The sequence below is a fragment of the Oncorhynchus mykiss genome, chromosome 7 (assembly GCF_057628025.1).
Source record: "Oncorhynchus mykiss isolate SJ-2025 chromosome 7, ASM5762802v1, whole genome shotgun sequence".
NCBI lineage: Eukaryota > Metazoa > Chordata > Actinopteri > Salmoniformes > Salmonidae > Oncorhynchus > Oncorhynchus mykiss.
Window position 1 is genome coordinate 13125926 of NC_143028.1, and position 19831 is coordinate 13145756.

A 19831-nucleotide genomic window follows, 5' to 3' on the forward strand; every position below is an offset into this window, starting at 1 on the left:
CTTCAGGCCTGTTTGATGAACGTGGGGGAGGCGGAGGTGGGAATGAGAAGGGGTGAGGGAGGTGTGAGCAGGCTTCCAAGTTCTTCGTGTGTTGGCTTGGTATCTCTCTCATGTCACGGTTGTCATCGGCAGGTCTCTCAGGAAAAAAAGGTGCTATCTAGAAGGGTTCTATCTGGAACCAAAAAGGGTTCTCCTATGAGTGATGCTTTCACTTGGTAGGATTTTCATGCTGCTGGCTATATGTTTTTTTTTCTCTCTCTCGCTCTCTCGCTCTCGTTCTCTCGCTCTCCCTCTCTCTCTCTCCCCATCTTCCCCTTTCTATATTTTTCTCTGTTCATTTATTCTACCCAGTCTCTTCTAATTTCTCTCCTTGTCGCTCTCTCTTTCGTCTCCTATTGCTCTTTCATTCAGCTTGCTACATCCCTTCGTCACCCCCACACTGTCATCTCTCTCTCATCTCCACTATCTTAATTAATCTCCAAGCCCTTCAGCTGTTTCTCTCTTGCTCTCTCTGACACACACACACGCTGTCAGCCTCCACCTGGGGAGTGCGTGTGTGTGTGTGTGTGTGTTCATGCATGCATAATATGTGTATTTTAGTGGGAGTGTATCCACATGCAACTCCTTAGTCTGTGTGAATTAAATGATGTATGTTTTAGTCCTTTGTATGTGTCTGTGTGGATGTTAGTATGTTTATGCTGTGTGTTCATTTTGTCTACAGTATGCTCTATGTGGGTATATGAATAGCACTGAGTGGCAGGTTGGCGCAGCATGCATTGTTCCTATGCAAGCCAGTCTCCCTGGCCCTCTTCCATCGCCTACTGATGCCCAATCTGCTCGCTCTACTCACATCCCATAAACCTCAGTGTGCCCAATTTAACTCTCGTCATCATTAACGATGACATCAATACATCCAGGATCATAAAGAGAGACAGCTAATGTGATTTTACCCAGCGACTACAAAGATTTGGGAAATGGAGCGAAAGACAAAGAGGATTTGGCGTATTAATGGGAACATTGAATGGAAATCTATTCTATGGAAATGGGCTGCATGATACTATGTGTTATTCCCAAATTGTTAGTAAAACCATTCTCTTTAGACTCTGGTTCACTTGTATCTGTATAGTAGGGAGATAGGCAGTAAATAGACCATAGAGGCGATGAGCTGTGAGCTGCTCTGACAGCTGATGCTTAAAGTTATTGAGGGAGATATGAGTCTCCAGCTTCAGTGATTTAAAACTTATTTAATTTAAATTTAAAAGAAATAAATTTTTGCAATTCGTTCCAGTCATTGGCAGCAGAGAACTGGAAGGAAAGGCGGCCAAAGGAACAATTGGCTTTGGGGGTGACCAGTGAAATATACCTGCTGGAGCGCGTGCTATGGGTGGGTGCTGCTATGGAGACCAGTGAGCTGAGATAAGGCTGGGCTTTACCTAGAAAATACTTAAAGATGACCTGGAGCCAGTGGGTTTGGTGATGAATATGAAGCGAGGGCCAGCCAACGAGCGCATAGAGGTCGCAGTGGTGGGTAGTATATGGGGATTTGGTCATAAAACGGATGGCACTGTGATAGACTACATCCAGTTTGCTGAGTAGAGTGTTGGGGGCTATTTTGTAAATTACATCGCCGAAGTCGAGGATCGGTAGGATAGTCAGTTTTACAAGGGTATGTCCTTGCAGCATGAGTGAAGGAGGCTTTGTTGCGAAATAGGAAGCCGATTCTAGATTTAATTTTGGTTTGGAGATGCTTAATGTGAGTCTGGAAGGAGAGTTTACAGTCTAACCAGACACCTAGGTATTTGTAGTTGTCCACATATTCTAGATTAGAACCATCCAGAGTAGTGATGCTAGTCGGGCGGGAGGGTGCGGGCAGCAATCGGTTGAAGAGCATGCATTTAGTTTTACTAGCATTTTAAAAGCAGTTGGAGGTTAGCAGTTGGAGGTTGTATGGCATTGATGCTCGTTTGGAGGTTTGTTAGCACAGTGAAAGAAGGCCCAGATGTACAGTGCCTTGCGAAAGTATTCGGCCCCCTTGAACTTTGCGACCTTTTGCCACATTTCAGGCTTCAAACATAAAGATATAAAACTGTATTTTTTTGTGAAGAATCAACAACAAGTGGGACACAATCATGAAGTGGAACGACATTTATTGGATATTTCAAACTTTTTTAACAAGTCAAAAACTGAAAAATTGGGCGTGCAAAATTATTCAGCCCCTTTACTTTCAGTGCAGCAAACTCTCTCCAGAAGTTCAATGAGGATCTCTGAATGATCCAATGTTGACCTAAATGACTAATGATGATAAATACAATCCACCTGTGTTTAATCAAGTCTCCGTATAAATGCACCTGCACTGTGATAGTCTCAGAGGTCCGTTAAAAGCGCAGAGAGCATCATGAAGAACAAGGAACACACCAGGAAGGTACGAGATACTGTTGTGAAGAAGTTTAAAGCCGGATTTGGATACAAAAAGATTTCCCAAGCTTTAAACATCCCAAGGAGCGCTGTGCAAGCGATAATATTGAAATGGAAGGAGTATCAGACCACTGCAAATCTACCAAGACCTGGCCGTCCCTCTAAACTTTCAGCTCATACAAGGAGAAGACTGATCAGAGATGCAGCCAAGAGGCCCATGATCACTCTGGATGAACTGCAAAGATCTACAGCTGAGGTGGGAGACTCTGTCCATAGGACAACAATCAGTCGTATATTGCACAAATCTGGCCTTTATGGAAGAATGGCAAGAAGAAAGGCATTTCTTAAAGATATCCATAAAAAGTGTTGTTTAAAGTTTGCCACAAGCCACCTGGGAGACACACCAAACACGTGGAAGAAGGTGCTCTGGTCAGATGAAACCAAAATTGAACTTTTTGGCAACAATGCAAAACGTTATGTTTGGCGTAAAAGCAACACAGCTCATCACCCTGAACACACCATCCCCACTGTCAAACATGGTGGTGGCAGCATCATGGTTTGGGCCTGCTTTTCTTCAGCAGGGACAGGGAAGATGGTTAAAATTGATGGGAAGATGGATGGAGCCAAATACAGGACCATTCTGGAAGAAAACCTGATGGAGTCTGCAAAAGACCTGAGACTGGGACGGAGATTTGTCTTCCAACAAGACAATGATCCAAAACATAAAGCAAAATCTACAATGGAATGGTTCAAAAATAAACATATCCAGGTGTTAGAATGGCCAAGTCAAAGTCCAGACCTGAATCCAATCGAGAATCTGTGGAAAGAACTGAAAACTGCTGTTCACAAATGCTCTCCATCCAACCTCACTGAGCTTGAGCTGTTTTGCAAGGAGGAATGGGAAAAAATGTCAGTCTCTCGATGTGCAAAACTGATAGAGACATACCCCAAGCGACTTACAGCTGTAATCGCAGCAAAAGGTGGCGCTACAAAGTATTAACTTAAGGGGGCTGAATAATTTTGCACGCCCAATTTTTCAGTTTTTGATTTGTTAAAAAAGTTTGAAATATCCAATAAATGTTGTTCCACTTCATGATTGTGTCCCACTTGTTGTTGATTCTTCACAAAAAAATACAGTTTTATATCTTTATGTTTGAAGCCTGAAATGTGGCAAAAGGTCGCAAAGTTCAAGGGGGCCGAATACTTTCGCAAGGCACTGTATACAGAATGGTGTCGTCTGCGTAGAGGTGGATCAGAGAATCACCAGCAGCAAGAGCGACATTGATATATACAGAGAAAATAGTCGGCCCAAGAATTGAACCCTGTGGCACCCCCATAGAGACTGCCAGAGGTCCGGACAACAGGCCCTCCGATTTGACACACTGAACTCTATCTGAGAAGTAGTTGGTGAACCAGGCAAGGCAGTTATTTGAGAAGCCAAGGCTATTGAGTCTGCCGATAAGTATGCGGTGATTGACAGAGTCGAAAGCCTTAGCCAGGTTGATGAAGACGGCTGCACAGTACTGTCTTTTATCGATGGCGTTATGATATCGTTTAGGACCTTGAGCGTGGCTGATGTTCACCCATGACCAGCTCGGAAACCAGATTGCATAGTGGAGAAGGTTCAGTGAGATTCGAAATGGTCGGTGATCTGTTTATTAACTTGCCTTTCGAAAGAGAGGTTGAATAGGCTAGTAATAGGGGTTGCAACAATTTTGCCAGATAATTTTAGAAAGAAAGGGTCCAGATTGTCTAGCCCAGCTGATTTGTAGGGATCCAGAGAAGTTGCTGCAGGGGGTGCTGAGATGTTGGCCAGGGTAGGGGTAGCCAGGTGGAAGTGTGGCCAGCCGTGGAAAGATGCTTATTGGAATTATCGATTATTGTAGATTTATTGGTGGTGACAGTGTTTCCTAGCCTCAGTGCAGTGGGCAGCTAGTAGGAGGTGCTCTTATTCTCCATGGACTTTACAGTGTCCCAAATTTTGGGGGAATTAGTGCTACAGGAAGCAAATTTCTGTTTGAAAAAGCTAGCCTTAGCTTTCCTAACTGACTGTGTACATTGGTTTCTGACTTCTCTGAAAAGTTGCATATCGCTGGGGCTATTCGATGCTAATGCAGAACGCCACAGGATGTTTTTGTGCTGGTCAAGGGCAGTCAAGTCTGGGGTGAAACAAGGGCTATATCTGTTCTTAGTTCTACATTTTTTGATTGGGGCATGCTTATTTAAAATGGAGAGGAAAGCACTTTTGAAGAGCAACCAGGCATCCTCTACTGATGGGATGAGGTCAATATACTTCCAGGATACCCGGGCCAGGTTGATTAGAAAGGTCTGCTCACTGAAGTGTTTTAGGGAACATTTGACAGTGATGAGGGGTGGTCGTTTGACCGCGGACCCATTACGCACGCAGGCAATGAGGCAGTGATCGCTGAGATCCTGGTTGAAGACAGCAGAGGTGTATTTAGAGGGCAAGTTGGTCAGGATGGTATCAAAGAGGGTTCCCGTGGTTACGGATTTAGGGTTGTACCTGGTAGGTTCCTTGATAATTTGTGTGAGATTGAGGGCATCTAGCTTAGATTGTAGGATGACGGGGTGTTAAGCATGTCCCAGTTTAGGTCACCTAACACTGAAGATAGATGGGGGGCGATCAATTCACATATGGTGTCCAGGGCACAACTGGGGGCTGAGGGGGGTCTATAACAAGCGGCAACGGTGAGATACTTGTTTCTGGAAAGTGGATTTTTTAAAGTAGAAGCTCGAATTGTTTGGGAACAGCCTGCATAGTTCTGTCATACTATCCAGGTCTATCTCTGCAGTAGATTGCAACTCTGCCCCCTTTGGCAGTTCTATCTTGTCAGAAAATGTTATAGTTAGGAATAGAAATTTCAGGACTTTTTGGTTGCCTTCCTAAGCCAGGAGTCAGACATGGCTAGGACATCCGGGTTGGTGGAGTGTGCTAAAGCAGTGAATAAAATAAACTTAGGGAGGAGGCTTCTAATGTTAACATGCATGAAACCAATGCTTTTACGGTTACAGAAGTCAACAAATGAGAGCGCCTGGGGAATGGGAGTGATGCTGGGTGCTACAGGGCCTGGGTTAACCTCTACATCACCAGAGGAACAGAAGCGGAGTAGGATAAGAGTACGGCTAAAGGCTATAAGAACTGGCCGTCTAGTATGTTCGGAACAGAGAGTAAAAGGAACAGTTTTCTGGGCGCAGAAGAATACATTCAAGGCATAATATACAGACAAGGGTATGGTAGGATGTGAGTACAGTGGAGGTAAGCCTAGGCATTGAGTGGTTATGAGAGAGGTTTTGTCTCTAGAGACACCATTTATACCAGGTGTGGTCACAGCATGTGTGTGTGTGTGGGGGGGGGAGGGGAGGGGGGGGGGGCATATTGAGCAGGGCTGGAGGCTCTACAGTGAAATAAGACAAGAATTACTAGGCATATTGACATTAGGGAGAGGCATGTGTAACTTGGCGTTCTTGAGCACCGGGACGATGGTGGTTTGATCGAAACATGTGGGTATAACAGACTGGGACAGGCAAAGTTGGTAATATCAGTGAAGACACTTGCTCCAATACGTCTGGCCCTGCGATCTTGTGAATGTTAACCTGTTTAAAATAGATACTCACATCACCTACGGAGAGTGTGATCACACAGTTGTCCGGAACTGCTTGTGCTCTCATGCATGGTTCAGTGTTGCTTGTGTGTGTGTTTACGTGATTCCCCAGCTATCACATAACATTCTGAGAACCATATGCTTCTTAGAGCTTGGTGAGAGCATGGTTGTCCTATGGTTATTTTGCATTCAACCTTCCCATAATGTTCTGGGAATGGTGCAGGATACCCAGCTAGCACATAATGTTCTGAGAACCATGTGTTTCTTAGGTGGGAATTTCAGTCTAACGTTTCCTGCAGGTTTCCTCAGGGTTCTATTTAAAGTAACGTTCTCAAATTGTTCCAAGAACGCTAAGAAACAATGTTTTTTAGTGGGACTTTTTGTACTTTAGCATAACTTTTTCTGCAGGTTTCCTCATGGTTCTACTTAAAGCTATGTTCTCAGAACATTAGGAAAACGTTCCATAAAAACCGCAAGAAAATGCTAGTAACGTTCAAAGAATATTATTAAAAAAATATTAACATTCTATTCTCAGCCTCAACAAAACTCTCTCTATCCTCTGTCTTATTAAGTATTTTCAGGTGTGTTGGCCGCACCCACTAATTGGCCACATCTGATCTTAATGAGTGCATGTTTCCTTTGAAATGGGGTCTGTTTGAATAGACTAAAATGAACAGCTTTGAGTTTAAAAAAAATAACATGGCATGCTAGCTCCATCCTGGTGGCGCAGTGGACTAATTCCATGGATAGAACAGAAGATCATAAACTCAAATCTCACTGATGCCATGCCACAATAAACAATGAATGTGTTTTCATGATTAATGCCTAAGCAAATTAATTAATAAAACTTTCAGGTAACAATAGTAAAATGTTCTCAACCTCCCTGTAATATACAAATGCATGTTCCCAGAATAGACTGAATGTTCTCAGCTTTACCGGCCAGGAAACGTATGGCTTTGTTCCCAGAATCAATGGGAAACCAAAAATGTACATTCCCACAACTTCCAAGAAACTTAATGTGCAAGCTAGCTATATTGTACATGATGTACACTGTATGTCATGTATATGTGCCTGACTGAATAGAGCTAGTTCTCTGTGTGCATAAGTGTATGATGGGAGTCCCCTGCACAGCTGGCTAGGTTTATCCCAGATTTCCCATACCAGTACACTGGCTGATGGGGGTGGACAGGCAGGCAGGGAGTCAGGCAGGCAGGGAGACAGACAGCTAAAGAGCGAAGGCTACAGAAAGTCCACACGGTTAGGGATCACTGCTGGGGTGAAGGATTGATCAAATTATAGGAGTGTAGTAGACAAGTGCTGAGGGGGGATTTAAAAGCTGTATACTTCATTACACTTAATTATGCGTGAGCAGATACTGACCTTGTTGCCCAGTGTCCTTCATATTAATGCTGGACCAGGGTAAGGACTTGGCTATAGGATGTAGACCAGATTAGTAGGTTCAGAGGGAAAGGTTCTCTGGATATGGCAGAAGTTTGATGGAGGTCACTTTTCACATGTGATCCTCTAACTGTACCGTCCTTATCCGACAGAAATAGCCCGAAACATGCTGTGTCGTTAAAACCGTTGGATTTCACAATATTTATTTGGTCTATATTATTGTGACTGGCAGTTGTAGAATAAGGATATAACCTACATGAGAAACACAGAGTAGCCTAAAATATCCGAACATGCTGAAAGTATTAGTCATCATTTACCAAAATTCTAATCATCTCAAATCATGAACCTGTTTTCTATCTCAAGCCTGTTCACTTTTTAAACAGATGGGGTTTCTCTTTCATCAACGCCTCATTGAAGCGGCCATTTTTTCCCCCTGCTGTAGAGAGGAGATCTTCCCACAATGCAATGCAAGCGGAAGCTGTCCTGTAATGAATACGGAGCTTCTAAACTGGAATAGTCCCTGAGGCAAGAGAACCGACTTTATTAGACGCTAAAACTAGTCAATGTAGAGTTGAAAAATATGTTGTACATTTGCTGTGTTACTGTAACGTCTCATAATATTTAGTCGTGTCATAATGTGACTCATAATTTGGAGGAAAAGCCTTCGGAAAAGTATCAAGTGCAGTAGCTATTTTAAATAGATATGTCCTTTTGCAGGACTTTAGTTTTTTTACCCATCAACGTATGAACATTAAAGTGGCGTTTCCTCTGGCTGGGGATGGCCCATTTTCCAAATGGGATAAAACCAAAACCAATCCCCTGGCTACTGAATAATGGATGTAGGTGTAGTCACACAGCCACAGTTCTCTCTGTCTGTTGTCGCTCTCTAAACGCGGTCACAACAGCTTTAGTGTACTCTCACAGCTGGTCCCATTACGCTCCTTCACCGTCCTTACCTGTTTGATGTTTGCAGATCTGAAGGGTCTGGATAGGTATAAGCATATATTGCTTCCATCTTACAGATCTGAATTGAAGTGCCAAATGAAAGGGGTAGAGAGTGAATTGGGACCGGCTGACAAGAGTGCTCAGACCACTTTTGGACCACGCACATTCTCCTCTACCTGTTCAGTCTCACTTTGCTTGAACCACAGTCAAACCAGGTTGAGGTTGAGAGTCATGTCCCCATCCCTGAACCCTCTACTCTGAACCCCGAGGGGGAGTTCACGTCCTTTTGCTGTGTACGCGTGGGAAGGAAAGCGAGGAGCCGCGGAGGGATGTAGTCAGCTAGCTTCAGGCCCTGCTCAACTGGGTCGTGGGTAACATGCTGCCATGGCAACCACTATTCACTGGCCCCCGGGCCAAAAAATGCTCTTTGCTTACTCTCTCTCTCGTTCTCACTTCATCTTACATGTTCTCTCTCTCTCTCCCATTTGCTTCCTCTCTCTCTCTGTTTTTCTCTCTCCATCTTGCTTTCTCTCTCTCTGCCCCATTCGCTATCTCTCTGATTTTTTTTCTCTCTCTCTCTGGCAGTCTGTCTCTCTCTCTCTCTGGCATCACAAAGCAGTGGGCTGAACTTCTTGACAGCAAAACCACTGTACTGAAAGAGGTTGGTGAGAGAGCCCTTGGAGGGCCTTGCTATTCTCTCGCTGCTGGCAGAAAAATAGGCAAACGAAAGACAGTTTCCTATTTTGCCACTGTAATTCTCCAACTGAGCCTCATAGGCTCATAGGGAGGGGGGGTGGGGGTATATATATGGCCAAGGGCTGTTCTTATGCACAACGCAACATGGAGTGCCTGGATACAGCCCTTAGCCGTGGTATATTGGCCATATATCACAAACCCCTGAGGTGTCTTATTACTATTATAAACTAGTTACCAATGTAATAAGAGCAGTAAAAATAAATGTTTTGTTATACCCGGCAGTCAGCCAATCAGCATTCATGCCTCTAACCATCCAGTTTATAATTGTAAATATACCCATAGTATTTCATACTCTGTCATTCTGAATGGGTTTAAGGTTGGTTTTATTATAGTGTCAGATTCCACCCAAACAACATGGGAATCATTGAAGGTGGAGAACTAGACAGCCTTGTGTCTGGTCTGAGGCCTCTGTCTATATGTCTACTGGGCATACAGACATATAGCCTTGTGTCTATATGTCCATATAGCTTTGTGCCAGCTCTACTGGGGCCCTGTAGTTCTCATATTTCACCCCAGAGAGAGCAGGGCAGAGTGAGAGAGATGGACTCGACCTCGCTCTGTCACCTAAATTCTCCTTTAATGAATAGCCCATCGATTTCCGTTCTGCTCCGCCGCGGCCGTCCGCTCATGCCTTTCTGTTTCCCATTAGTGCACTTTAACTGTGATGATAAACGCTCAGCTCAGCTGGCATCGCCACAAGCAGCCTAGCCCTGGATGAGGCCCCTCGTTTAAAGCAGGAAGTGGAGTAGTAGTGGAACATTCCATTTGACAAGGGGGCACAAGACTCAGGGGGGGCCCGACCTGTTTGTCCAATTTCGACAAACCTGCTTTGAGTTCTGGTCGTTTAGCCAGTTTCTCTGCTGAGATGGTAGGGTAGTTAGTGCCCCATTCGCATCCATCCATGCCTTGCCTTGGTACTTCATTAACATTAATGGGATAGAGATCCATTACGCAACACTTTCTCTGTCTTCGTACTATGCAACCGACTAACGCCTCATCTTTGAGTTTCAGCTTCCCCCTCAGCAGCAGCTGCCTGCTAGGTTTAACCCCTTGTGTTTTCTGGATAAGCCAACCTTAGTGCTGTCTGGAAGTATTACTATTAGGCATAGCATGCAGACAAGATTCTGTAGCACTCTTATCTCAATGCCTGTAACAAACTGTTCATATCCAGTTGACGTTGTAGTCCATAGTCCTGTGAATCGTCAGTTGGAAGCAACACTAATGAGGGCGACTAAATGCTTTGCCGGATATTATGGGATTCCATTGATGTTGGCATGTGGATGTCATTAACAGTCAACTCTGTCACCCGTCACTATAGAAACGGTCACCCGTCACTATAGAAATAGCCTATAGGCCCCTTCTTTTCAGTGAGAAGTCTGTCCCGACATTCATTTCAGCCTCATAAATTGAATTTAAAAAATAAACTATGGGTACATCCTCCAAAATTGAAAATATGAAATCACAATGGATTTGTTTATTTGGAGGAATAACTGTAAAAGAAAGAGCCATAACACTCCTGAAGAAATTTGCCGGTCTGTAATTAGTGTGAGAGATGCCAATTGGAGCAGGTTGTCATGGAAACAGTGGCACATGTAAGGGAGTGCAAAATCTTCCCAGAGTAACTTCCAACATTTGCAATGCAGAGCTATTTATAATGCGCAGTTACATAAGCCTGAACACTTGTCTTCAGTGCAATGGTTTTTTTCTTCTCATTTTTGGTTCCTTCGTTCTCTCTTTTCCCCTCTAACAACACTGCTGTTGCCTCCTTCTCCGAGGAACCAGCAACCATGGCACTGTCAAACCCGCTCTACTGCCTCCCACAATGGTCCTTCATTACAACCCTGCCCGTAACTCTTTGTGAGCTTATCACTGTGCACTGCCAATGCCACGTCAGATTGAATGGTCTTGAAACAAAACAAAAAAGAATAGAAGTCATGGTTACACTGTAGAGTTTTGGTTTTGTAGCTGCCGTAGGCAAAGCATTGTACCGTTGACTCACCATATGACACAGTATCATTCAATATAGCATAACCCTCATAACTCTCTCATCCTGCCTTGGTTGAACTAGTAGTGTCCATTAGATGGTATGACTGGGTGCTGTGCACAGAGGACTGGTCAGTGATCTAATCTAGCAATATGTGAAGTCAAAGGTTAATGATAGAATCTCGTGTTGCTACCACTGGTTAGCATTGGTTCTGTATACGTTCTATGAACATCCAATAGGAGATCTTGGGGAGGATTTGACCTATCGGCAGTTCCACACATCTGGGTGGTATTCATTAGGGCACACCATAGGAAAACGCGTTGCAACGGAAAACGAAAACAAGCTGAAAATGAAAACAAGTTCAGGTAGTCCCTCCCTGTTTGTCTGTTTTCTTCCGTTTGGTGCCTAATGAACACAGCCCAGGTCTGTTTGCCTGTGGCCCAGAAACCACTGCTCTGACAATAAGTAGCAATCATTTATTTAGAATTAGACTGTGCATTATTTATGCCATTGGTTAAAAGGGATTCATTTAGAATTAGACGGTGCATTATTCATGCCATTGGTCAAAAGTGCTTTGTGAATGTTTCTCTATGAAGACAAAGGAAAGGGATTTTTTGGGGGGAGTAGATTGGAAGATAGGAGCTTGTACTACGGAGCACATGTAATATTTAACACTCCTGGGAGCCAGAGCGTGCCAATTCTAACTGGTAAAGTTGCAATGATGAAGTGAAAATGGTTCCGATATGGTAAGATGAATGAAGAGAAGACATCTTGTGGCTCTTGGTTGGAGACAGTGACACTACTGTATCTGTCAACTTTACTGTAAATGTGACTTGGTTGTTTCTGTCAAAGTATTGTTTACTCCACACAGAATCCCTTTCTCAGTCAAATATGACATGGGGTGCTAAATCGGATCACATTTAGCATTTATGAATTCACTAATTCATGATTAATTAAGCAGTGACGGTTGCTCTCCAGGACAAAAAACCTACATAGTATAGTTCCAATGTATGCCTACATTATAATGTAGCAAGTTATAGGCTAATGTAGCTCAACAACAAAAAACATTGACCAACTGTGTAGCTAAGCAAGGTGCTCTCTGTCTCCCCCTGCAGGTTGCTTCGAATGCTGCATCAAGTGTCTGGGCGGCGTGCCCTACGCCTCGCTGGTGGCCACCATCCTCTGTTTCTCGGGCGTGGCTCTGTTCTGCGGGTGTGGTCACGTGGCGCTGACCGGCACACTGACCATGCTGGAGAATCACTTCTCTCAGATCACCACTGACCACGCCACCCTCACCATCGTGTAAGTTGTGTATTGTGTGTGTCGGGGGGGTCGGGTGGTAGAGTGTGTGTGTGTGAGAGAAAGGGAACTAATTTTTTCTGTTGCATCTCCTATATGTCTTTACCTATATGTCAACCTTTACAGATTGTTAAGGTATATGTCTTTGAACAAGTCTTATCCAGGTTATTCAATATGAATGTGCCCGTTTTCACATTGTTTACTGTATCCGTCCGAGCAGGATCCAGACCATGCAGTACGTCATCTACGGCATTGCCTCCTTCTTCTTTGTTTATGGGATCATCCTGCTGGCTGAGGGCTTCTACACCACCAGCGCCGTCAAGAAGGAGCTGCAGAGCCAGTTCAAGACCACCGTGTGTGGCCGCTGCATCACAGCCACGGTGAGACATGAATACACACATTGCACTCATGAATACATACACACACACATACAGTCACGTGCATGCATACATGCGCACACACGTACAACCGCACACATGACGTTCATGACGTGCATGCGTTTACACACATACAGCTGTACACACACACCCTGGAGGGTAACTGGCACAGTTTGTACTCTCTAGCCTGATGAGTGTAATCGCTGCAGATGTTCAGTAACATCAGCCTTTAAGGCTGCTATGAGGACGGTTGTATCCTCCTGAGTGTCGTCAAGCTAACGTCGGATGAAACGTTTTTATCTTCCCACCCTTCTAACCAGAATTGTGTCATGTATCAGGGACATGTGGATGACGATATGGTGATGAAGATGATGACGAGCTTGGTTATAAATATCCTCTGTCATTAGGTCGTACTGATGGATACTTATACATAGTACAGTGTTATGTTAGGCATAGCAGTAGATTTCAATATCAAGGTTGATGATGATCAAGACAACGAGGAGGATGATGAGGATGATGATGATGATAACTGACGATGATGATCAAATTGCATTGGTCACGTACACATTTTTAGCAGATGTTATTGCGGGTGTTGTGAAATGCTTATATGATGATGATGACGACGACAACGATGGGGATTACGACGAGGGTGATTATGTCACTAGCTCCTCTCCCTCTTCATCAGTTTGTGTTCCTTACGTATATCCTGGGCCTGGCCTTCCTGGGGATCTTTGGCTTCTCAGCCATTCCCGTCTTCCTCTTCTACAACATGTGGACTACCTGTGCTGCCATGAAGTCCCCCATGGCCAACATCACCGATCCTGACTCCATCTGTGTGGACGTCAGGCAGTACGGTGAGTGTCACTAAGTAACACACACACTGGTCCGTGTAGTAACATTTCAACCTGGTTGGAGTATGGAGTTCTGCCTATAGCATCCAGCAGAACACGCCCATGTATAGATTTGTCACATCCCGATATAGCCCTGCATAAGGGCCTAATGTGTGACATACATCCACTTGGCAGTGGTAGGATGTATCCTATTAACATTATGCCTTCGCTACGGGTGCTGATAACACTTAGCCTTTACATGTCAATATCTATAGGGTGTTTAAGTCATTTACGGCATCGATATCTATGACATGTTTATAACTATTACCATCACCCTGAAGCAGTGCGCCATCACCATCTGTCCACTTAAATGGCAGATGTTATAAACAGTTAACATTTACTATCACATGAGGTCAACTCAACTGTTTTTTCCAACAAATGTTGTACAAGTGAAGTGATTGACCACTGCGCTGAATAGGGCCTGTCTGTTGGTCCTAACTGATATATCTTGTTCCTGATTGTCTAGGTATTATTCCATGGAATGCGACACCCGGAAAAGCCTGCGGATCTACACTAGGAGACATCTGTAGCACCAGTGAGGTAAGAACGGCAACCCCCTCCTCCTCCTGTAAATCTTTATGCACATCATATGAACCTTCATGAACCTCATATAATAGGAATATCATATAAACCTTCCTATTCACTACTTTTTTGGGGGAAAAAAACAAACATGTTTTATACATTTGTCAAAAGCGCAAAAATAGAACATTCTTCATCACTGTATTGCAATTATACAGAGGCTGATTGTGTCAATCAAAGTATCATCACTAACCAGAGATCGGTCTCCATGTTTTCCAGTTCTACCTGTCTTTCCACCTGTACATTGTTGCGTGTGCTGGGGCAGGCGCCACCCTCATTGCATTGGTAAGCTTTGGATGCCCTATATCCCAAATTCCCCATGTTTGAATAATTTGCATGCGTTGCCATGGTACACTGATCTGTTGCCATGGTAATCCCTCCTCCACGCTTCATGGTTCTGACTCAGTTTTCATGAGGGTGTAAGTCTGCCCTATAGCTTCTGGCTGGACACACACTGACATAGCCAGGAGCTCTTTCATCTGGCCTAACACACATTTACTTTGTGGCCAATTAAGAGGAATGCCTCACAAGACTCTGACCATACAGTATTTTGTACCAGAGATGATAGAACAAGAACTGCATGTCTTCATAGGTGGAGCTAATGATTTGTACATACATTTTTTTTGCAAATAATTCAGTTGTTTTATCCCATCGGTGTGGTTGTCATTATGTGATGGCTAGTTGAACTCAGTAATGGGGTCATGAGGCCATGCTCTCCACTGAGGCAACAGGGCTTAATAAGGTCTTTCAGCTACTCTACCAAACTTGGATTGCTCATTAGTGCGTGTGAGAAGATTCAGCACATAGACGGCCATCTGAAATTGTGTGCGCTGTGGCAGTCTAACTTTGATTGTAGATGTAGATCCATGCAATATGAAGGTACAGTACTGCACAATCTAGCGAGATGCCACCCCAAGAACAGCACTGACCACCCAAAGGCCTCCTGGTCATTGACTTTGTTTCTCACCCCAGTCTGTCTTCTCATCTCTCCCTCCCAGCTGATCTACATGATGGCCACCACGTATAACTACGCTGTTCTCAAGTTTATGAGCCACGGCAACCGCCACTCCACAAAGTTCTCCGAGCCGTATTAGAGAGCGCGAGAATGAGAGAAATGATTGAAAGTGAGAGAGCAAAAAAAAAAGAAAGATAGTTAAAAAAAGGAAGGAAGAAAGAAAGAAAGATGAAGAGAAAGAAAGAGCGAGATGGTGGGGAGGAGAGTATGTACTGCAGCATGTAGAGAAAATGTGTGCGACTGTCAACGTAATACAGATAGATCTATGTGCCTTTGCGTCCAAGCCTATTGCCACACACGCCTTTTGAACCACACTGAGGGACTAGTGAGTGCATGATTAGCAAACATGGCTGAGGTCCCTCACATTCTCTCTCCAGACAGGATATGTGCCTAGAAGTACTGATCCAGTACAGTATGAGTACAGCACCATGTGGGACCACCAGTCAAGGCGATGGCTAGGCTGACCCGTTCATTCAAGTAGAGCAGGCACAGAGCATTGAGGACGGATAGATTAGCAATACAAAAGGGACAACGCCAGTGTAAGAAGAAGGGAATATTTGTGTTGCTGTATCTAGCTTCAGATTACTACAATATTCTGTAGTTATTCTAATCGAAGGATATAGTTTTCTTTTCAATGAGACTTCAATATCTTTCCCCCAAATTCCAACTGTCTAGCTTGAAGTTAGTCTTTTTTAGCCTGTTTAGGCTAGTCTCTTTTTGTGGTATTTGTTATGAAAGACGTTGTGCCTTTTTAGTTTATGCTAAATAAACATAAAATGTGAAGGAAAACCAAGACCATTGTCTTCTCTTTTTAGGATAGTGACTGTTTGGATAAAATTAATCCCCACTGACTTGTTTTTTTGTCATTTAGTAATACTAACCTAGCCAACCTAACCAAAAAATACTGACATTGTACAGAAGCAATGCTAATATGTCTCATTTGACATCTGGTAGACTGGTCAACATGATATGTGTCTTCTACTTATATAGTTCGCTTTGGCTAACTAACCCTCTCACTGGCCACCACCCTGTGCACTTTCCCTCACTCCCTCCCTCCCTCCCTCCCTCCCTATTTCTGTTCTCCCTTCCTCTCTTCTCTCTGTTTCCCCCCTCCCCACACAGATCCACTATCTGATGATCCTGTCGGCAAACTGGGCCTACCTGAGGAGCTCCTGCAACCAGAACGAGTACCAGGACATCAAGACAAAGGACGACGACGTGGAGGAAGGTGGCTCCAAGGAGGGTCTCAACTCCTCTTACTCATAAGAACCGGCCAACCACCCCTTCACACACTTCCTCAAACCTAACCTCCAACCCCCTTCTGGGTAAAACCAACACCTGGGTCTCCTTCACTATGGGCGGTGTTCTGACTTGAGATATGTTCACTCAACTCAAATTTTCACACTTTGGCTACGTTTACACAGGGAGCACAAATCTGTTATTTTTTCCCACTAATTGGTCCTATGACCAATCATATCTTTTCACATCAACTCTTTTTCAGAGCTTATCTGATTGGTCAAAATACCAATTAGTGAACAAAATAGAATTGGAATTGGATATAATGGATAATAGAATCAGAATTGGACTGAATTGGATCAGAATTGGACTGCCTGTGTAAATGAAATGCAGCCCATGTCTTCCATTAACATCAATGGACAAGTTGAGTCAAGTCTGAGTTGAGCACACTTTTCTCAAATCTGAATCATGTCCTTTGTCCAAACAGGAGCAAACGAACAGGTATATGAGAAGTTCCTATTGGATGAGCTCAGGTTAGGTGGTACCTCTTCCCGTTTGCTCTCGATTGGACCGTTACTGAGCGCAACCCTGCTGCCATAGCCTAACTGCTCTGAGTCAATCACAGCCCAGCACTAACACAGCGAATAACCGCCTCACAACAAGGTCACTGTCTGCACAACTCCTGAGGAAGCGTGCCACAAAATGTCCTGTTTCTTTGGTGTTTTATATATATGAATATATTGTGCGAATGTGTATGTATGAATGTTTTTTTTTTTTTATATACTACTGGTCTTCTCTTATTTCTGGTATTTTTCTCCTTTGGTTATCTTATCGCAACCCTGTTTTACCTGATTTAGTTTTTTGCTTTTTTTATGGTAATGCTTGTATCAAAAATATAAAGAAGTAAAGTAGACTTCCAAAACCCATGTAAACATTACATACACAGCATCTCAGGGTGCCTCTCATAGAATATAGTCCTACTATTACGTTAACTTTCCCAATCCTTTGTTGACACCCAGCAATTTCTGTTAAGTAATTCTTCATTTTGGCCTGAGGAGAAAAACGTGTGCTGTACCCTAACCGGATTGGACACATTCACTAATGTGACTGTTGGCCTAAAGCAGCAGTTCTGTCAGCAGCTGTCTGCAGTGTTAACGCATTACCTTGACCCGCAAGGGAAACATCTAGCCTGGTCCCAGATCTGTTTGTGCTGTCTTGCCAACTCCTATGGTCATTGTCGTGTTATTATGACCATAGGAATTGGCAAGACAGCACAGACTGATCTTGGACCAGGCTAGTGAACCTCCACCTAGCCCTCTGTATGGCAGTTTTTCTCTGGAAACGGCATTGCTTCTAAACCCACAGGACTAACCAACACTCAAGGTCAGATTGCCTTGTTCTGTTTGTAAGTGATACATTATACATACCTCAGGTACTAAACCAAAATAAAAACTCCACTAGCCTGGTCCCAGATCTGTTTGTGCTTTATAGCTCCTATGTTTGGCATGATAATGACCATAGGAGTTGGCAAGACAGCGAAAAAAAGCTCTGGGACCAGGCTAACACTTCACTGATTAAGCACACACTTGTTACATGGCAATGCCACAGCTGAAGTGAACATAACAAAAGGCCCAATGTTTGTTCATTGTGTTCATTGTACACAACTGTGAAGGGTGGATTTCTTTCTCCTCCCGGTTTTTGGAATCATACATTCACTTTCCTCAAGACAAGTAAACCCTTAAAGGGGTGAAGTTCACCTGTAAATATACGGACCGCCCCAAAGGAAGTTCTATTGACTGACATCTCCTGAATGTGGAGAGCACGGTCAATGTTTTACCATGCTATTTTACCTTTGATTATCAATATGTAAATGTTTCCTTTTGGAGTATATGTTTAGCATCCAATGACTTGTTCTGCATTAAATATAATAGTAATGTGACATCTTTTAAAACGGTATGTTGTGAGAAGGAAGCAAATACAGTCATGATGGCAGTGGTGCTTGTATTGTATACATTTTGAAATGTGAAGAAAAAAAATGTACAAAATGGTTTTCAATGTTTTTTTTTATCAGTTTTAGGCAGCTGAATCTTTCCCTGGGCTAAAGTAATGAATAACTTGTCTTTGACATTATTTGTAATTATTTTACATTGGCAAGCCAAATGAAAGTGACTCATCTGTCATACTTTTAGGCCTGTTATATGAACAGATGCCGTTTGGATGTTTACAATATAACAAGTCATGAATCTTCTTTTCCCCCGCCCCAGATATCATTTGATTATCATGACCTATTCTATAATAATGATCACTGAGTAGTTCAAGTGCTTCGGACTATAAGTTATCTGCATTTTAGTCTAAATTGAGTTAGTGACACAGCCTTGTTCTGTTCAATGTTCTCTACCTACATACAGTATACTCTAAATAACATGAATTGGGGTAAGTTCAAACTAATTCAAAAGAATACAAGATAAAAAAAATGGCTGACCCCATTCAAACCAACGAGGGCTCGAAGCTGTAAAGCCAATTATCTCAGAATCATCTTTTTGCAAGTAGAACCTTATAGTCCCAAGTTATCTTCCTCACACCAGTGAAACGATGATTTATTTAACTTTCATATGAAAAGGCATGTCGGTATTGTCCACGTGTGCAAACGTCTAAATACTGAAAAAAGGACTATATTCCCATGTGTGTTATGTTTGATATAATACAGTGTGCTTTGCCACCAGGTTGATGTAGGCAAGGGCATGTGCTGTTTCATATAAGATGCGTGTCAGTCAGGGTGTGTTGTCGTTTCCTCGTTATTGCATGAAGGCGACATGACTGTGTCTTTGCAGTTTTTCAGGTGATGTGTAGTCAATTGTACTGACAACTATGGTAGGCAGCGTTTGCCCCCACTCAACTCTTTTTTTTAAAAGATATCCATTGTACCTTGATGACATTGTAGACCCTGTAGTTGTTTCATTGTTTTTCTTTTTAAAGTTTTAAATAGTTATATGACTCCTGTATAGTGATGATTTTTGTAACCTTCTCTAGTAAAACCGATATTTTATCGTGAAAGAGCTGCTTTCTGTCGCTTTCTTACAAGTTTGGACTTCCTGTTAAACACACACAATGGGATGAATGATATATATGCTTTGAACAGTTCAGTTGCCAAACATTGTAGAATGTTGCAGATAGAAATGCCATTTATATAGCTGATGTGATTCCTTATTCTATGTATCAGAGAGGCATGTTTGTTCTACATAGCCTATTTCTATCTGAACATTCCAAAATGTTGTGCCCCAGTGCTCAACCTCAACCACAGTGATGGGACAACC

The 19831-nt window shown here is 43.2% G+C and overlaps 1 protein-coding gene across 4 annotated transcripts in view; it reads left to right on the forward strand.

Moving 5' to 3' along the window:
* The window catches only part of LOC110527431 (neuronal membrane glycoprotein M6-b), a 35231-nt gene extending 15660 nt beyond the window's left edge, over positions 1–19571 (forward strand). For 2 of the 4 annotated variants that reach the window (XM_021608696.3, XM_021608694.3), the window contains exons 2-7: positions 12237–12423; positions 12641–12800; positions 13483–13651; positions 14154–14227; positions 14486–14551; positions 16404–19571. In XM_021608696.3, coding sequence (XP_021464371.1) covers positions 12237–12423; positions 12641–12800; positions 13483–13651; positions 14154–14227; positions 14486–14551; positions 16404–16547 — 800 coding nt within the window. In that variant the 3' untranslated portion in view covers positions 16548–19571. Of the gene's footprint in view, positions 1–12236; positions 12424–12640; positions 12801–13482; positions 13652–14153; positions 14228–14485; positions 14552–15264; positions 16071–16403 lie in introns of those variants that run through there. The other 2 variants (XM_090240325.1, XM_021608695.3) reach the window with 1 other exon arrangement.
* Positions 19572–19831: the final 260 nt, after the last annotated feature.